Source organism: Engystomops pustulosus, chromosome 1, assembly GCF_040894005.1.
Source record: "Engystomops pustulosus chromosome 1, aEngPut4.maternal, whole genome shotgun sequence".
In the NCBI taxonomy this organism is placed as follows: Eukaryota; Metazoa; Chordata; class Amphibia; order Anura; family Leptodactylidae; genus Engystomops; species Engystomops pustulosus.
In genome coordinates, this window is record NC_092411.1 from 14,457,500 (window position 1) to 14,474,233 (window position 16,734).

At 47.2% G+C, this 16,734-nt stretch overlaps 1 protein-coding gene across 4 annotated transcripts in view; it reads left to right on the top strand.

Moving 5' to 3' along the window:
- WDR7 (WD repeat domain 7) overlaps positions 1-16,734 on the top strand; it is a 243,334-nt gene that overhangs the window by 178,816 nt on the left and 47,784 nt on the right. For all 4 annotated transcript variants that reach the window (XM_072133732.1, XM_072133739.1, XM_072133747.1 and 1 more), the window contains 3 exons: positions 3,982-4,131; positions 5,160-5,242; positions 9,657-9,756. In XM_072133732.1, coding sequence (XP_071989833.1) covers positions 3,982-4,131; positions 5,160-5,242; positions 9,657-9,756 — 333 coding nt within the window. The remainder of the gene's footprint in view (positions 1-3,981; positions 4,132-5,159; positions 5,243-9,656; positions 9,757-16,734) is intronic.

The window sequence follows — 16,734 nt, forward strand, 5'->3', positions numbered from 1 at the left end:
TATAATAGCCCCCCCCTGTTGGTACTTTGGGGGTCCTATCTTGGTGAATACTTGTTGTGATGGGGTCTCCATACTCCGTGTAGATGTCTGATCCTGGTAAGTCTTGTACTGCGGAGTTTCAGAACATTAATGAACCCGGAGATCTTCTGGTGGAGGTGACTCGGATGTTCTGGCTGCCGCTCATCTCAGGCAGTTAGAGAGAGCAGACGTAATTATTGAAGGTTTTCTCATCCTCATGAGAGCGTTCAGGAGCTTTACTCCAGTTTACTATTCTTTATGACAAAATTGAAATTAACCCCAATTGATCGCCCTATCATTCAGAGAGACGGCCAATAAGTCGATGGCCTCTGCAATGTGTAAGGAAAGATCTCACCGTGCTGTATTACACAGGGCTAATTATTCTGGGGCCAGGAGCATCACACACCCCTAGTGGCTACATGTGGTAGTGGCATTGCTGGTCTCGCTTTACTTGCTGCTGCAAAGCTAAATGGCCTTATTTTTTGTTTCTTATTTAACATACACCTACAATAGGTGACGTGTGGGACATTAAAAATGCATCACACAAGGCGTCAGCCATGGATTTAGGTACTTCTGGAAATTGTCCGCTCTGTTGCAGTTTTCCATTTTTTCTTCTCTTTCATTCCTTGTCATCATTTTCTGCCGCTTATATTTCCTTTTCTCATGTTTATATTTTCTCCTTCCCCCGTACAGCTTTCTCTCTCTCCCATGTCCCTAGTATTTCTCTCTCTATTCTTCATCCTTATTAAACTCCCTGTTTCTTCTTTCTTTCTTCATTGTCCTCCCTATTTCCCTCCCTTTTTTTCTTCTCCATTCGTCTTCCCACTGTTTTCCCTCCTTCTTCTGGCCTATTATTTCTCTTTTCTTATTCCTTTCTTCTCTACAATCTTTATCATATAATCTGCCTTCCCCCATGTTCTTCCCTTCAGCTCTCCCCTTCTCCTTTCTTCCTCTCTTCCTCTTCTCTTCCTGTGTTCCGCCTTCCCTTTTTTCTCTTCTTCCATCTTCCACTTCTCCTCTTTTCCTGTGTAGTGTCTTCCCCTTTCCACTTCTTTCCCAGTATAAACCTACTATTTCCTTCTTGTTTCCTGTCTTTCTCCTTCCTCCTCCCTTCTTCCTGTATCCTCCTACATTTTCCTTCTGGTTTCCTCTTTCTTTTTCCTCATCCCTTCTCCCTGTATTTTCCTACTTGTACCTCCTTCTTCTTTTCTGTCTTTCTCCTTCCTCCTCCCTCCTCCCTTCATCCTCCTATTTTTTCCTACTTGTTTCCTTTCTCCTTCCCCTTCCTCATCCCTTCTCCCTGTATCCTCCTACTTTTGTCCCTTCTTCTTTCCTGTCTTTATCCTCCCTTCTCCATGCAGCCTCATACTTTTCCCTTCTTGTTTCCTCTTTCTCCTTCCCCTTCCTCCTCCCTTCTCCCTCCATCCTCCTACTTTTTCCTTCTGGTTTCCTCTTTCTCCTTTCTTATCCCTTTTCCCTGTTTCCTCCTACTTGTACCATCTTCTTCTCTCTCTCTCTCCTTCTTTCTCCCTGCATCCTTCTACTTATCCCGTCTTGTTTCTTCTTGTTTTTCCCCATTACCCTCCTTTCTACCTGTATTCACCTACTTTCCCCTTCTTTCCTCTTTCACCTTCTGCTTTCCCCATATTTTTGCTCCCTGTGTTTTTACTTCCCCTTTCCACTCATTTTTTTCTTCTTCTCCGTCTTTACTATCTTTATTGCCCACATTCCCTTCTTTCCCCCCTTCTCTCCCTCTCTCCTTCCTTTTTATGTTCCTCCGTCTCTTTCACTACTCTTTTTCCCCATCCCTTCTTCCCATTCCTCCTTTTTCTGTGCCTCTCCTTGCTCCTCTCTCCCTCTTCTTTCTCTCCTCCCTTGTACTCTTTCTTCTCCCCTCTCTTCTTCCCACACCCCGATTCCTTGCCTTGTGTCTCTTTCTTCGGCTCCTTTTCCTTCTCTCCCTTCTTTTATCTCCTTCTCCGCTCCATTTTTCCCCCTTTCCCTTCGTTTTCCTGTTTTTTCCCTTCTGCTATTACTCTCCATTTTTTACCAGTGCCCATTGGGCAAACATTTCACCATTTTGTTCCACCAGTGATAGAGATAAGATGTTAGACAATGTACAGGAGTCCATTATCCAGACACATCCCCATTCCAGTAAACCACTGGTAACGTGCCATTGTTGCTTACATGAGTGGCCCGTGACCCCGATCCTCCCGTCTGCGATGTCCTGATTAATGTGACTGTTTAATGGCTTGAATACACGTTGCACGGCCATAAATCCTAGAGATCATCCATAAATATGGTGGCTCCATATAGGACTATGCTAGCATTGCATAACCTGCTTCCTCTCTAATGCCTTCCTATGCAGTAATTGCTGTGGATGACAAGCCGCTCTCCATTCCGTACATTTTCTGTACGTTCCTCGTAATCTCATCATTAACTCTTTACATACTAAATGCTGTGGTGTTATTACCCTGACACATATACCGTCAATACACGTACTTTGGAAACAGCACAGCTGACCACTGGACACAACTACAGACCATTACCAGTTGTGGTAAGAACCATCTTTTATTTCCTCTTTGCAAGGTATTTTTTGGATGGTATGGTGCATGGCACCATGGTTTGAAGGTACGTGGTATCCCCATTGTTTGATCCACAACCGTTGGGGGTTGTGGTGATCAGTATAGTCGCCTAGGTCGGCGTCTATAGTACGGATTGTTGTTGTTGTTTTTAGAATTCACAACCTGTGACCTTTGTATATTTTAAGGTATATCTAATAAAAATATAAGTTTTAGTTCACAGCCATGCTGATAAATTTTGAATATTGAGTGAACCAGAGGCAAAAACGTCCTTGATTTTGGGCCATAATAATACATGCTTTGTGTTTTGTTTCCTGACACATATACCCATAGAGTAAGATGACCCAAAATGTTGCACTACTTACTTAAATCTATTAGGTCACTCTGGAACCTTAAAGAGGACCTGTCACCCCATTTTCGGCACTAGGAGATGTTACTAAAGTAAGCAGCTCCTAGTGCTTGATCAAACGCCGCAGTGTTAGAGTGATAGCGTTACCGGAAACCTCCCGTAACGCTATCAATCACTGTGGCGGGGTACAGTGTAATCATCGGACAGCTCGCAAAGCTGTCCGATGTATTCATGAGGGGGCGGTCCGAGGTGCTGCCTCTACCCCGGACCGCCCCGCTCGCTCCATAGGCCGGTAGTGACTACCGCGCACTAGGCAGCAGTCACCGCCCCTAGCCACGCCCCAACCCCGCCCCCTTATGAATACGTCGGACAGCTTTGCGAGCTGTCCGACAATTACACTGTACCTTGCCGCAGTGTTAGATAGAGTTACCGGAGGTTTCCAGTAACGCTATCACTCTAACACTGCGGCATTTGTTCAAGCACTAAGAGCTGCTTACTTTAGTAACATCTCCTAGTGCCGATAAATGGGGTGACAGGTCCTCTTTAACTCAATCCCTCTTATGTAGTGATCCCTTATGGTTCATATTTAGGGGTTTTCCTGACACACTCAATACCCACTAATGGGTATAGGAGAATGGCTCCGTGTCGAATTAAAGTTTGATTTAGAATAATTCAAGGACTGTGGGCCTTTACTTTCTCCCTGCTGGAATAGCAGAGAAGATTGGGAGATAAAATAACTTAGAAATCTTACTCAGACAGGGACATTGATGCTGTAGAGGGGATTTTCTAGTTCATATAGTCATGGGATTACAGCAGCCTCAGTACAAAGTTTGGAACTACAGCCCTTTACTCTCTCCCTGCTGATGAAAGCTGCAGAAGCAGAAAGGTAGGAGCTAAAAGTAACAAGAGAAGTTTAAGATGAATTTTGGTCTTTAGATGGAATTTGCTCGTTAAAGTGGTCGCGCTACCTCACCATAAGCAGTTTAGGATGGAGAAGAAGTAACAAATTGTTCTAAAATTTTCCTTTTGCAGGTCCACAGACACACGGCCATGGCAGCCAATACTCAGTCTCAGCAGAATATACACACTACAGCTCTGGCCCGGGCAAAAGGAGAAATCCTGAGGGTCATTGAAATACTCATTGAGAAGATGCCGTCGGACGTGGTTGATCTCCTGGTGGAGGTATAAGCTATAGGCCAGGTTATGAGGAGTGAGGATGGAATTGAATATGTTCCTCGATACAGTAGAGGTTCTTTTTAAATGAAGCAATGGATGGAAGCTTTAGGCTTGTTACACACAAGAGAGTATAATCTAGTGAACTCGCAGCATGCGCTGATTGGAACATAGAGCCCAAGCGCTGAGCAACCGGAACTGAACGCATCATGTCAGTACCGGTTGATCATTGTTTGGGCCACATGCTGCAAGTTTAATAGATCAAACTTTCCCGTGTGTAACTGGCCTTAGTGCACATGTGCTGGAGCCAGGGCGCACGTTCTGGAGCCAGGGCGCACGTTCTGGAGCCAGGGCGCACGTTCTGGAGCCAGGGCGCACGTTCTGGAGCCAGGGCGCACGTTCTGGAGCCAGGACGCACGTTCTGGAACCAGGGCGCACGTTCTGGAGCCAGGGCGCACGTTCTGGAGCCAGGGCGCACGTTCAGTAAACTCAAAGCTTCCCTGTATGTGCTCATCAGACCCATCTACCATCAAAATCCATCCTGATAAACCAGGGACATTACTGATAGATCCAGGCACCGGGACTGTGGTATCTTCTTATATGTGTTATCCATGGTCTCCTTCCTTCTAACATCAACTTTTATAATGATGCTAATGAACCAGAAGGGCACTAGGGGGCATTGCCAGAGCTTCACGGGCTGTTACATTGTGCCGGAGCACTTCTTCCTCCCACTGTGTGAGATTACGGCAGGAAGAGGGAGGGGAAGGGATGAGGGGGAGACAACCTGTGTAGCTACAGCACAAAGGGGCTCTGGTAACAATCACAAGAGCCATACTGGCTCACTAACATAATTTTAGCAAATATAAGAAGATACCACAGTCCCGGTGCCTGGATCTATGAGTAATGTCCCTGGTTTATCAGGATGGATTGTGATGGTATATTTCCTTTAATAATAAATAATGCAGTCCCTGTGAGGTCCTGGGTATGGGGACTTGCCTCTGTGTTTACTGATGGTTCTCTTTCCCCTTTGCCTCTAGGTTATGGACATCATCATGTACTGCCTAGAGGGGTCGTTGCTGAAGAAAAAGGGGCTGCAAGAATGCTTTCCATCCGTATGTCGGTATGTTTCCATCCGTATGGCGGTATGTTTCCATCCGTATGCCGGTATGTTTCCATCCTTTTGCCGGTATGTTTCCATCCGTATGTCGGTATGTTTCCATCCGTATGGCGGTATGTTTCCATCCGTATGGCGGTATGTTTCCATCCGTATGGCGGTATGTTTCCATCCGTATGGCGGTATGTTTCCATCCGTATGGCGGTATGTTTCCATCCGTATGGCGGTATGTTTCCATCCGTATGCCGGTATGTTTCCATCCGTATGCCGGTATGTTTCCATCCGTATGCCGGTATGTTTCCATCCGTATGCCGGTATGTTTCCATCCGTATGGCGGTATGTTTCCATCCGTATGGCGGTATGTTTCCATCCGTATGGCGGTATGTTTCCATCCGTATGGCGGTATGTTTCCATCCGTATGCCGGTATGTTTCCATCCGTATGTCGGTATGTTTCCATCCGTATGTCGGTATGTTTCCATCCGTATGTCGGTATGTTTCCATCCGTATGTCGGTATGTTTCCATCCGTATGTCGGTATGTTTCCATCCGTATGTCGGTATGTTTCCATCCGTATGTCGGTATGTTTCCATCCGTATGTCGGTATGTTTCCATCCGTATGTCGGTATGTTTCCATCCGTATGGCGGTATGTTTCCATCCGTATGTCGGTATGTTTCCATCCGTATGTCGGTATGTTTCCATCCGTATGGCGGTATGTTTCCATCCGTATGGCGGTATGTTTCCATCCGTATGGCGGTATGTTTCCATCCGTATGGCGGTATGTTTCCATCCGTATGCTGGTATGTTTCCATCCGTATGGCGGTATGTTTCCATCCGTACGCCGGTATGTTTCCATCCGTACGCCGGTATGTTTCCATCCGTACGTCGGTATGTTTCCATCCGTATGTCGGTATGTTTCCATCCGTATGTCGGTATGTTTCCATCCGTATGTCGGTATGTTTCCATCCGTATGTCGGTATGTTTCCATCCGTATGTCGGTATGTTTCCATCCGTATGTCGGTATGTTTCCATCCGTATGTCGGTATGTTTCCATCCGTATGTCGGTATGTTTCCATCCGTATGTCGGTATGTTTCCATCCGTATGTCGGTATGTTTCCATCCGTATGTCGGTATGTTTCCATCCGTACGCCTGTATGTTTCCATCCGTACGCCTGTATGTTTCCATCCGTACGCCTGTATGTTTCCATCCGTACGCCTGTATGTTTCCATCCGTACGCCGGTATGTTTCCATCCGTACGCCGGTATGTTTCCATCCGTATGGTGGTATGTTTCCATCCGTATGCCGGTATGTTTCCATCCGTATGGCGGTATGTTTCCATCCGTATGGCGGTATGTTTCCATCCGTATGGCGGTATGTTTCCATCCGTATGGCGGTATGTTTCCATCCGTATGGCGGTATGTTTCCATCCGTATGGCGGTATGTTTCCATCCGTATGGCGGTATGTTTCCATCCGTATGTCAGGTTGTTTCCATCCATATGTCGACATGTAGAACTCTTCTCCTCCAGAACTACAGTGGGCACTATAACACAGAGACACATTTAGTATATTACAGAATGGGTCTTAATTTTCAAACCCAAAAAAAGGCTCAGAAAATTCCCTAACAGTAAGAAAAGGCTTTGTAGCACATAGCAGCCAATCACCGCTCAGCTTCCATATCATAAACTGCTGTAGAACAATGCAAGCTGTGCTCTGATTGGCTGCCATAGTCTCTGACAGTAACATCCATTTTTCCCAATCTCTTCTTGTGGATGTTTGCACTCTTGTTTATATTGTCAAGAATGAACCCCGATCACGGACACCGGCGCAGTGCTCATTCCAAGCGAGCGATCTGAGGTCCTCAAGGTGAATTCACACTCTGCGGATTTGTGACAGAAATTTCTACACAATTTTTTCAGTCGCTGACCAGATAGTCAGGCAGGTTTTCATTCACTGACAGAAAGCAGAGCAAGAGAACTGCCTGATAGTAACCAATCGGCTTTCATTTGGTTCCCCTTAAGGCTTTTCTCCCATACCCTAGGTACATCCATCATTTGGAAAGCTGGGTGTCTATTATTGTTGCCACCAGATGTCCCACTCAGCTATACATGGGTCCGCAGTGGGCGGAGCTAAAGACTCCTATACAACATAGACGGGTGGCCATATTGTTTGTCACCCAGCTTTCCCAGGAACAGATATGTCAGGGGATAAGCCGCCTCAGTAATGTCCCTGGCCGCGCTCCCATCTGATGGAGGGTCCAGTTCACGGTATCTTGATAAATGGAGACAGATGTAAAGCGGCAGCGACATCCGCGAGGAGAACTGCTGCTTCATCACAATGCTTTTTTGTTTGAGATAATTGAAAACGGAGCTTTTATTACCTCGCGTCTTAATTACCTTCCCCCGTAAAAGCGGCTCGCTGATGAAATTTCACTTGTAAAACCTGAGTTATTTGCTGTCCCGTTCTCTATTAAATCCGCTTTAACGAGTCGGCAGCAAGCAAATGGCCAGGTGACCGCCACGACCGGACCGGAACCAAGTGCACAGTAGGCGCTACTCATTGTTGGGTTTTTACATCTGTTTTTGGGTCATCCAGAACATATAATGGATTGTTTAAGGTTCTGGATTGGCTGCAGGTTATAAAGTAGGGATTTCCCTCACTCTCTAATGTATATGCGGCTGCAGCCCAGTCTCATCTATAGGGGAATCCTGCATTACTCCTTCCCTATGCACATATATATACAGCCATGATGTACAGGGATCTAATGGGGTTTTACATATTATGGCTGGATAGATGTCACCCCTGAAAGTTCCTGGTACCCCTCCATGCCCCAAACACCTGTCGCCCCTGTAAGGTCCATGTACCCCTCCATGCGCCAAAACACCTGTCGCCCCTGTAAGGTCCATGTACCCCTCCATGCCCCAAACACCTGTCGCCCCTGTAAGGTCCATGTACCCCTCCATGCCCCAAACACCTGTCGCCCCTGTAAGGTCCATGTACCCCTCCATGCCCCAAACACCTGTCGCCCCTGTAAGGTCCATGTACCCCTCCATGCGCCAAAACACCTGTCGCCCCTGTAAGGTCCATGTACCCCTCCATGCGCCAAAACACCTGTCGCCCCTGTAAGGTCCATGAACCCCTCCATGCGCCAAAACACCTGTTGCCCCTGTAAGGTCCATGTACCCCTCCATGCCCCAAACACCTGTCGCCCCTGTAAGGTCCATGTACCCCTCCATGCCCCAAACACCTGTCGCCCCTGTAAGGTCCATATACCCCTCCATGCCCCAAACACCTGTTGCCCCTGTAAGGCTCCTCAGACAGGTGCCACCCTTTAAGGTCCAGATACCTATCTTCTCCCTGGACAGATGTCACCCCTATAAGGTCCAGGCATCCCTCCCCTCTCTGTAAGGTCAGGGCATTCCTCCTCTCCCTGGGTACCTGTCACTCCTTTAAGGTCCAGGTACCCCTCTTCTCCCTAGATAGACATCACCCCTGTAAAGTCTGGGTACCCCTCCAGTTGTCACCCCTGTAAGCTACCGCTGTCTAGCTTACCGCCCTGCTTCCCGGGCAGACGTCACCCTGTAAGGTCCAGCTACCACCCCGCTTCCCGGACAGATGTCACCACTGTAAGGTCCAGCTTCCACGCCTATTCCTGGACAGACGTCACCCCTGTAAAGTCCAGCTACCACTCCGCTTCCCGGACAGACGTCACCCCTTTAAGGTTCAGCTACCACTCTGCTTCCCAGACAGACGTCACCCCTATAAGGTCCAGCCACCACTCCGCTTTCTGGACAGACTTCACCCCTGTAAGGTCCAGCTACCATGCCGCTTCCCGGAAAGACTTCACCCCTGTAAGGTCCTGCTACCACCCCGCTTCCCGGACAGATGTCACCCCTGTAATGTCCAGCTACCACGCCAATTCCCATACAGACGTCACCCCTGGAAGGTCCAGCTACCACTCCGCTTCCCAGACAGACGACACCCCTTTAAGGTCCAGCTACCACTCCGCTTCCCGGACAGACGTCTCCCCTGTAAGGTCCAGCTACCACTCCGCTTCCCAGACAGACGACACCCCTTTAAGGTCCAGCTACCATTCCGCTTCCCAGACAGACGTCTCCCCTGTAAGGTCCAGCTACCACCCCGCTTCCCAGACAGACGTCTCCCCTGTAAGGTCCAGCTACCACCCCGCTTCCCGGACAGACGTCTCCCCTGTAAGGTCCAGCTACCACTCCGCTTCCCAGACAGACGTCTCCCCTGTAAGGTCCAGCTACCACCCCGCTTCCCGGACAGACGTCTCCCCTGTAAGGTCCAGCTGCCACAGAATAGCCACATACTAGGACACAAATATATCATAGATTTACTTGTACCCTTACACTCTCTGTTGTGTGTTGTGTGGAGGTAATTCCCTTCTCTGTCTTCCCAGCTTCTACATGGTCAGTTACTGTGATCGCAGCCACAGAATAGCGGTGGGAGCGCGCCTCGGGACCGTGGCCCTGTACGACATACGCACCGGGAAATGCCAGGTAAGGCGGAGGGCAGAGTTCCCCCACATTGTGTACAATTGCAAAGCTTTTCTTGTGTAATATTTTATCTAATGCCATATAGATCGATATTTTAATGATGAGAGTGAGCAGCCGCTGCTCTCTGTTATCATGAGATCAGGGGGCAGGTCAGGCCTCGGCACATAAGAAATTAAAACTCTTACCGCTTTGCAAAATGTGCATTATGTTTTGTGCCATCGGATCGTGTCACTCGTGGAACTTTGAACTGGACACATTTAATGTAATGAAGTATTGAAAGTCCCTCCACTACTCGGCCTGTCAGCGGATCAATAGACTGTGCACCCCCCGTGTCACCAACTCACCAGATGTTATCTACTCAGAGCTCTCTAACGTTTCTTGTAAATTAATATTTCAGGTGCATATAATAAACTTTGTAATTTATGTTATCAAGGGGAAATGTTTCTTCCTCTAGTTACCAGTCCTCTCCTGCCTGCTAAACTGCTCAGATCACTGCTTAGATCTGTCTTCAGTGAGGAGCAGGGAGACACAGACGTCTTCATGGAGATGACAACAAGGTATCTGTCTGACCAGATCATCCATCACATCTATACTGATCAGTACTGCTCGGGTCAGTCTCACGGGAACGTTCCTCACATCTATACTGCTTTGTAAGGCTAAAACTTCAGGGTTGTACCGTATATATGTCAAACAGAGTATAGGCCACAAATCATTTTGAAAACGTATTGACTCAAGTATAAGCCTAGGGAGAAAATGCATTGATAACAGCCTCCCCCAGTTATTAAATATCCAGCAGCCTCCCCCAGTTATTAAATATCCAGCAGCCTCCCCCAGTTATTAAATATCCAGCAGCCTCCCCCAGTTATTAAATATCCAGCAGCCTCCCCCAGTAATTAAATATCCAGCAGCCTCCCCCAGTAATTAAATATCCAGCAGCCACCCCCAGTAATTAAATATCCAGCAGCCTCCCCCAGTAATGAAATGCCCTTCAGCAGAGCCCCTAGTAATGGAATGCTGATGCTGCCCCCCTAAATAATCAGATGCCCTTTGGCCCCCCAATGATTAAATGCCATGCAGCCCCCTAGTGGTGAAATGTTCTGCAGTCCCTTAATGATGAAATGCCCTGGAGCCCCTAATGATGAAATGCACTGCAGCCAGCCCACTCCCCCTGTTAATGAATTGCCCTGCAACCCCTGAGTGTATAAAAAAAATAAACTTACATACTCCCCGATGCTTCCAGCTGCTCCCCCACTGTTAAAATGCCCTGGAGCCCCTGAAGATGAAATGCCCTGCAGCCTACCCTCCCCTATTGATGAAATACCCTGCAGCCTACCCTCCCCTATTGATGAAATGCCCTGCAGCCTACCCTCCCCTATTGATGAAATGCTCTGCAGCCTACCCCCCTACTGATGAAATGCCCTGCAGCCCCAGAGTGTGTAAAAAAATAAACTTACATACTCACCTAACGGCGCTCCCCGCAGCTCCTCTTCCTTCTTCTCTTTGCGTGTGACAAAGCGGGCAGAGGGCATGGACACCCAGTTATGACAACATCAGCGGCAACGCCTCTGCATCATAGTGTGTGCCGGCATGCAAAGAGAAGAAGGAAGAGAAGCTGCAGGGAGCATCGGGAAGCTCCAGAAGGTGAGTATGTACGTTTTTTTTATACACTTGTGTATAAGCCGAGTTGGGGTTTTTCAGAACATTTATTGGGCTGAAAAGCTTGGCTTATACTCGAGTATATATACGGTAACTATAATTATCTAGAAATCTGCTGAACAGCCCATGTTCTCTGATGCAGCATGTGCCTGTCTCCTCCCTCCATAGATGTCTCTGAATTGTCTGTGTTCACTTTAGACAGATCTGAGCAGTAATCTGAGCAGTTTAGGAAGCAGGAGAGGGCTGATAAAAGGAGTCAGTGGTATTGTCCACTGATAACATCTATTACAAAGTTTTCGTATAGTCACTTGAATTATTTTTCTACAAAATTTCTGAAACTGAGCCTTCCCTTTAAGCCTTTGTGGGCGGTTTGATTAGTTATCGTGGCTCATGCTGCAAACACTTAGTATAATCTAATGAGTGTTATGTAAGGCGGATCTTAGGTGCTGACTCCGCACTGCGTCCATACAGTAAATAACCCTATAATCCGCGGCCACCACTCATTGCCTCCTGCACATCTGGGCTGTGCCGCCAGATCCCCGAGGCTACGATATAACTGGGAGGAATAGGAAGGATTCTGCAGACATCAGCAATGTCTTTACAAAGCAGTAGTACATTGTAATATCTCCGTCTTTCAGGAAATTACGTGCTAATGCATTGGAGAATTTACTAATCCCAAGGGTTTGTTCCCACTGCATAAAATACATGCTGGTAAAACCCGCTGGCAGGGTCCTCATTTACAGATCTCATCTCAGTGGACGCTGCCCCTGCAGGAGAAATGTGGAATAGCATGCTGGCCATTCAACTGGTAACGAAGAACGGGAAGGGGGAGGTGCTCCAGCGCAATCCTTGGGTGCACATAAGACTTGGGCTAGCTGATCCTGCAAAGTTTGGTGGGATGGACTGACTGTCAAATGTTTTCTACACTGAAGTGCAGTCCCGATAATTTTGGCTTTGGTGTGGAGCTCAAATTATTCTCATGGTTTAATTGGGACCACTGACTAGTCAAACATTGATGGCCTCTTGTAAGGTCCCATACACATTGGGCAAACCGGAACAAACCGTTCACTACCTATGTAGAAGATGTCATTTGAAAGAATGATCAGGCATGTTGGGTTGAACATGCCTGATCTTTTGTTCCAAATTAGTCTGGCAGCATCTTATTTCCCTATTACCATTTCTACACCCAGAGAAAGGGAGCAAGAATATACCCTGGTTCTGGCCTTCTTCCTTCTAAAATCAACTTTTAAAATTATGTTAATGAATCCAGGTGGGCTCTGGGGGGCTCTGCTGTAGCTTCACAGGCTGTTACACTGTGCAGGAGCACTTCTCCCTCCCACTGTTTGAGATTACATCAAGCAGAGGGAGTGAGGAATGGCTGAGGAGAGATGGGGGGACCGTGTAACAGCCTGAGAAGCTACAGCCTGACGAGCCCTTAAGGTTTATATACACACTGTAACATGATATGACTTAAAGGGGCGCACTAACAAAAAATGAAAGCAATTGTCACCACAGTCCTGCATGACAAGAGGATTACTGGGGCCCTCAATTTTGACAATAGGACTCCAGGTGTTTACCATTGATCCCTTTTGTCATAGAGAATTAGAGTGCCCCAAATCCAACATGATAAACCAGGGACACTTACCATAGGTCCAGGCACTGTGACTGTGGCAATCTTCTTATATTTGTTATCCATGGCCTCCTTTCTAAATTCAAATTGTAAAATTATGGTAATGAGCCAGAAAGACTCTGGGGGGTGTTAACAGAGCCCCTCTGTGTAGTAGCTTTACAGGCTTTTACACTGTTGCTCCCACTACACTTCTCCCTTCCCTCTGCTGTAATCTCGCACTGTTGGAGGGGGAGGTGCTCTAACAGAGTGTGAAGATGAAGCTACAGCACAGAGGGGCTCTGGTAACATCCCCCAGAACCCTTCTGGCTAATTAGCATAAGTTTTAAGGTTGATTTTAGAAGGAAGGAGGTCATGTATAACCAATCTACCACAGTCATGGTGCCTGGATCTATGAGTTCACCTACTGCACAAGGCCGGATGGGGGAACCCATGTGTAGCCTCCCTATGTGACCTTCTCCCTGTGTCTGGCAGATGCATTTCCCGTGCGATGCACAATGCAGCCATTCCCCAAAATCACATTTCCTGTGCTCCTCGCGCCGTACATTTTGCGCTCTTATAACTGACCTTCTACAAGTCCGATTTTTTTTTTTTTTACCCTTTGAATGAAAATGTTATTTTGCTAAAATCTGATAAAATCCTGGAGCAATCAATATTGGAAAATTAGATTGTCCCCGTTGTGAAGGAATACAATAAAATTACGAATAAAACTCCAGAATCTTTCGGTACAACGCGGGTTATTGGTGCACGGTGCATTTATAAAAGGATTGGAGGCACGTGGGGTGGGGGGTAAGATCCGGGGAGCGCGGCCTGTGTCTGCTACAGCAAGGGCAAACACAGCCAGGGGGCAGATTTCCATTGCACATCCATCCAGGCTTGTGTGTGGCATCAGCACTTAGCTAGGCGCTTTGTATCCGCACCTCTGACCTCCGCTAACCACTTCAGAAGCATCTCCGTAAATATGGGGCACGCTATGGCGGTACAGAGGTGCTCCGTGTGGACGGCGGCTATTGATTCACAGCTTCGCAACATGTTTGATTTTTTTTTTTTGTTTGTTTCCTGCGACTGTAACGAAAATTACACCTAGAGTAACGAGTGCACCAAGTCTCTTATATAGAGGACACTTTGTACTTTAGATTGCCTCTAAAAACATCAATACATCCAATGCCCCTACATCATTCCAACTATTTATTAAAGGGAAGCTGTCAGCAGGAATGTCATTTACCTGGCTCCCTGCCAGCAGTGTCTAGTGAGTCCTTATGTGGGGAGCAGCAGCTAGCCTATGTCTCAGTCTCCTCTACACTCATCCAGCTCCCTCCCCACTTCCTGTCATGTGCATTGGATAGGAAGGGGAATGGTCTGGAGGAGAGGAGGCCAAAGGTACATTTACACGAACGTAATAGGGGCCGAAATCCGACCTCACCCGAGCACTTCCCTCCTCCCACTGCATCAGCACTTGCCCCATTTGTCCAGGGTGTAAAATAAACCACGGATATCCTCTGCAAGGCCTAGGATGATCTCCATGTGTACGAACAAGTAAACCCAAGACAAAACATGCAGCCTTCCGCACTTAAAGGAGTTCTCCAGTGACAAACAAGTTAGCTTAGGGTCTAACTTACTAATGTTGGGGGTCTCAGTCATGAGACTACCATGGATAATGAGAATGGGGGTCCGTCTTACCCCGACTTGAAAAGAACAGCCGCTCGCTCATCCATCCGGCTGCTCCATTCACCTCTGTGGCGCTGACGGAGATAACCAAACGCCATACTCAGCAATCTCCATGAGCACCATAGAGATGAATAGAGTAGCCAGTAAATACGTAACCGGCTGCTCTCTTCATCTCGAGATGCGACCGGGTATATGTGACCCAAGTTGGAGATTGCTGAATGCAGCGCTCGGCTATCTCCGTCAGCACCATAGAGATGAATAAATTAGCCGGTGAATACATGACCGGCTGCACTCTTTATCCCGAGGTGTGCCCAGGTACGTCAGACCCAGGTTGTCGTGATTAAGCCCCTCTGGATCAGCACGTTCGCCCCCAGGAGTGGAGACATTTCTAGATAAAAGAAGGCAAATTGTCCCAAATTGAGATTGACCCTTATAAACCTGTAGATTGTAATGTATGTCATGGAGTAGCCGGTGCAGAGGCCAGATACTACGCATGGCCCCGGATTCGTGGTGGGGATGGGGGCTCCGGAGTGTACTGTGGGAAGTGTAACGTGCCGGTGTCCTTCCCATGGCTGTATTGATTTGCCCTTCAGCTGTTTGCGGTGCATAGAGAACCCGGGGCCTTGTTGTTGATTATCTCTACACAATGTCTCTGTGAGCGTTATTGACCCATCTCTGCTTACTGCCTGTGGCTCTTGATTTTTCACACCGTCTCCATGACACTCGTAATAAAACATACTATGTTATTGCTCCTTTACTCTGGAAGTCGACTTGTACAGCCGGGAAACGACTGAAGCGCTTTCCGGAATACGCTTATTGTTTGTTTCGCCGGAGAAATGTTGTGCGCTTTTTTTTTCTTTTTAATCTGTTTTTTTTTACTCGGATGCCCCTTTTTTTCAGCTTTTGACCTTCCCCGGGTTGTAGGACAGGCAGTAAAGGGTTACAAGAGGAGAGGAACTGCAAAGAACAGTATGAAGGGCATGTGATACATCCACAGAGGAGATACGTTACAGTTTTTGGATCCGATCCATGTAATACTGCTAGTAAACTTTGCATTGAGTTCTATGCATTGCTTCATATTCATGATAAGAATTTAGCAGCTCTCTCTCCCTCTCTGACAGCCAGAAGTCCCAGCATGATGTCAAACATGAATCGCAAAACTGAACACTCTTTGTCACCCTATATCAGGGAATAAAGTTCTCTCTGAGCCAAATTTGTCGTTTATACCTTCTTCAAGTGTACTGGGAGCATGTCCTCACACTGCTGTGGTCTGAGCTCTCTGCAGCCAGTGTTAGGTATTGTCCCTGGAGAGATGTGTAATCATACCGCTTTGTATGTTGTTAGTAGCAGCAGGACTGTGAACTTGGATTTATCTTCCAGGATTGTAGCTTCATCAAGTGCACTGAAGGCGTGTCCTCACACTGCTGCGCAGTTCTATCCGTAGGTTGTACTGTTCCCCTGCCTCTGCCTCTTTGCTGTAGTTGGATATTACAGCTGTCACTCAGAAAAGAGGGTGTGTGAAAGGGTTCGGTCAAGAGATCTCAGTGCACTTGGTGAAACTACAGTCCTGAAATATAAATGCATAATTCACAGTCCTGCTGCTACTAACAAAATACACAAAGATGTTATAACACATCTGCAGAGAGTACAGGGCACATTGGTGTGAGGACAACCAACCAATGCACTTGGAGAAGCTACAATCCTGTAATATAAAAACATATCACACATCACAATCCTGCTGCTACAGACAACTCACACAAAGGTTTGATTACACAGATCTCCAAGGACAACACTTAACGCTGCCTGCAGAGGCACAGCAGTGTGAGGACACGCCCCCAGTGTATTTGGAGACGCTACAATCCGGGAATATAAATCCATATATTACAGTCCTGCTGCTACTAACCACATACACACAAGTCTGATTACACATTTCTCCAGAGACAATACTGGCTACAGTCTGCTTGTTTATACAATAACTGCTGATAAACTCCCTTTAACATTCCTATGTATTGTTATATATTGCACCCAGT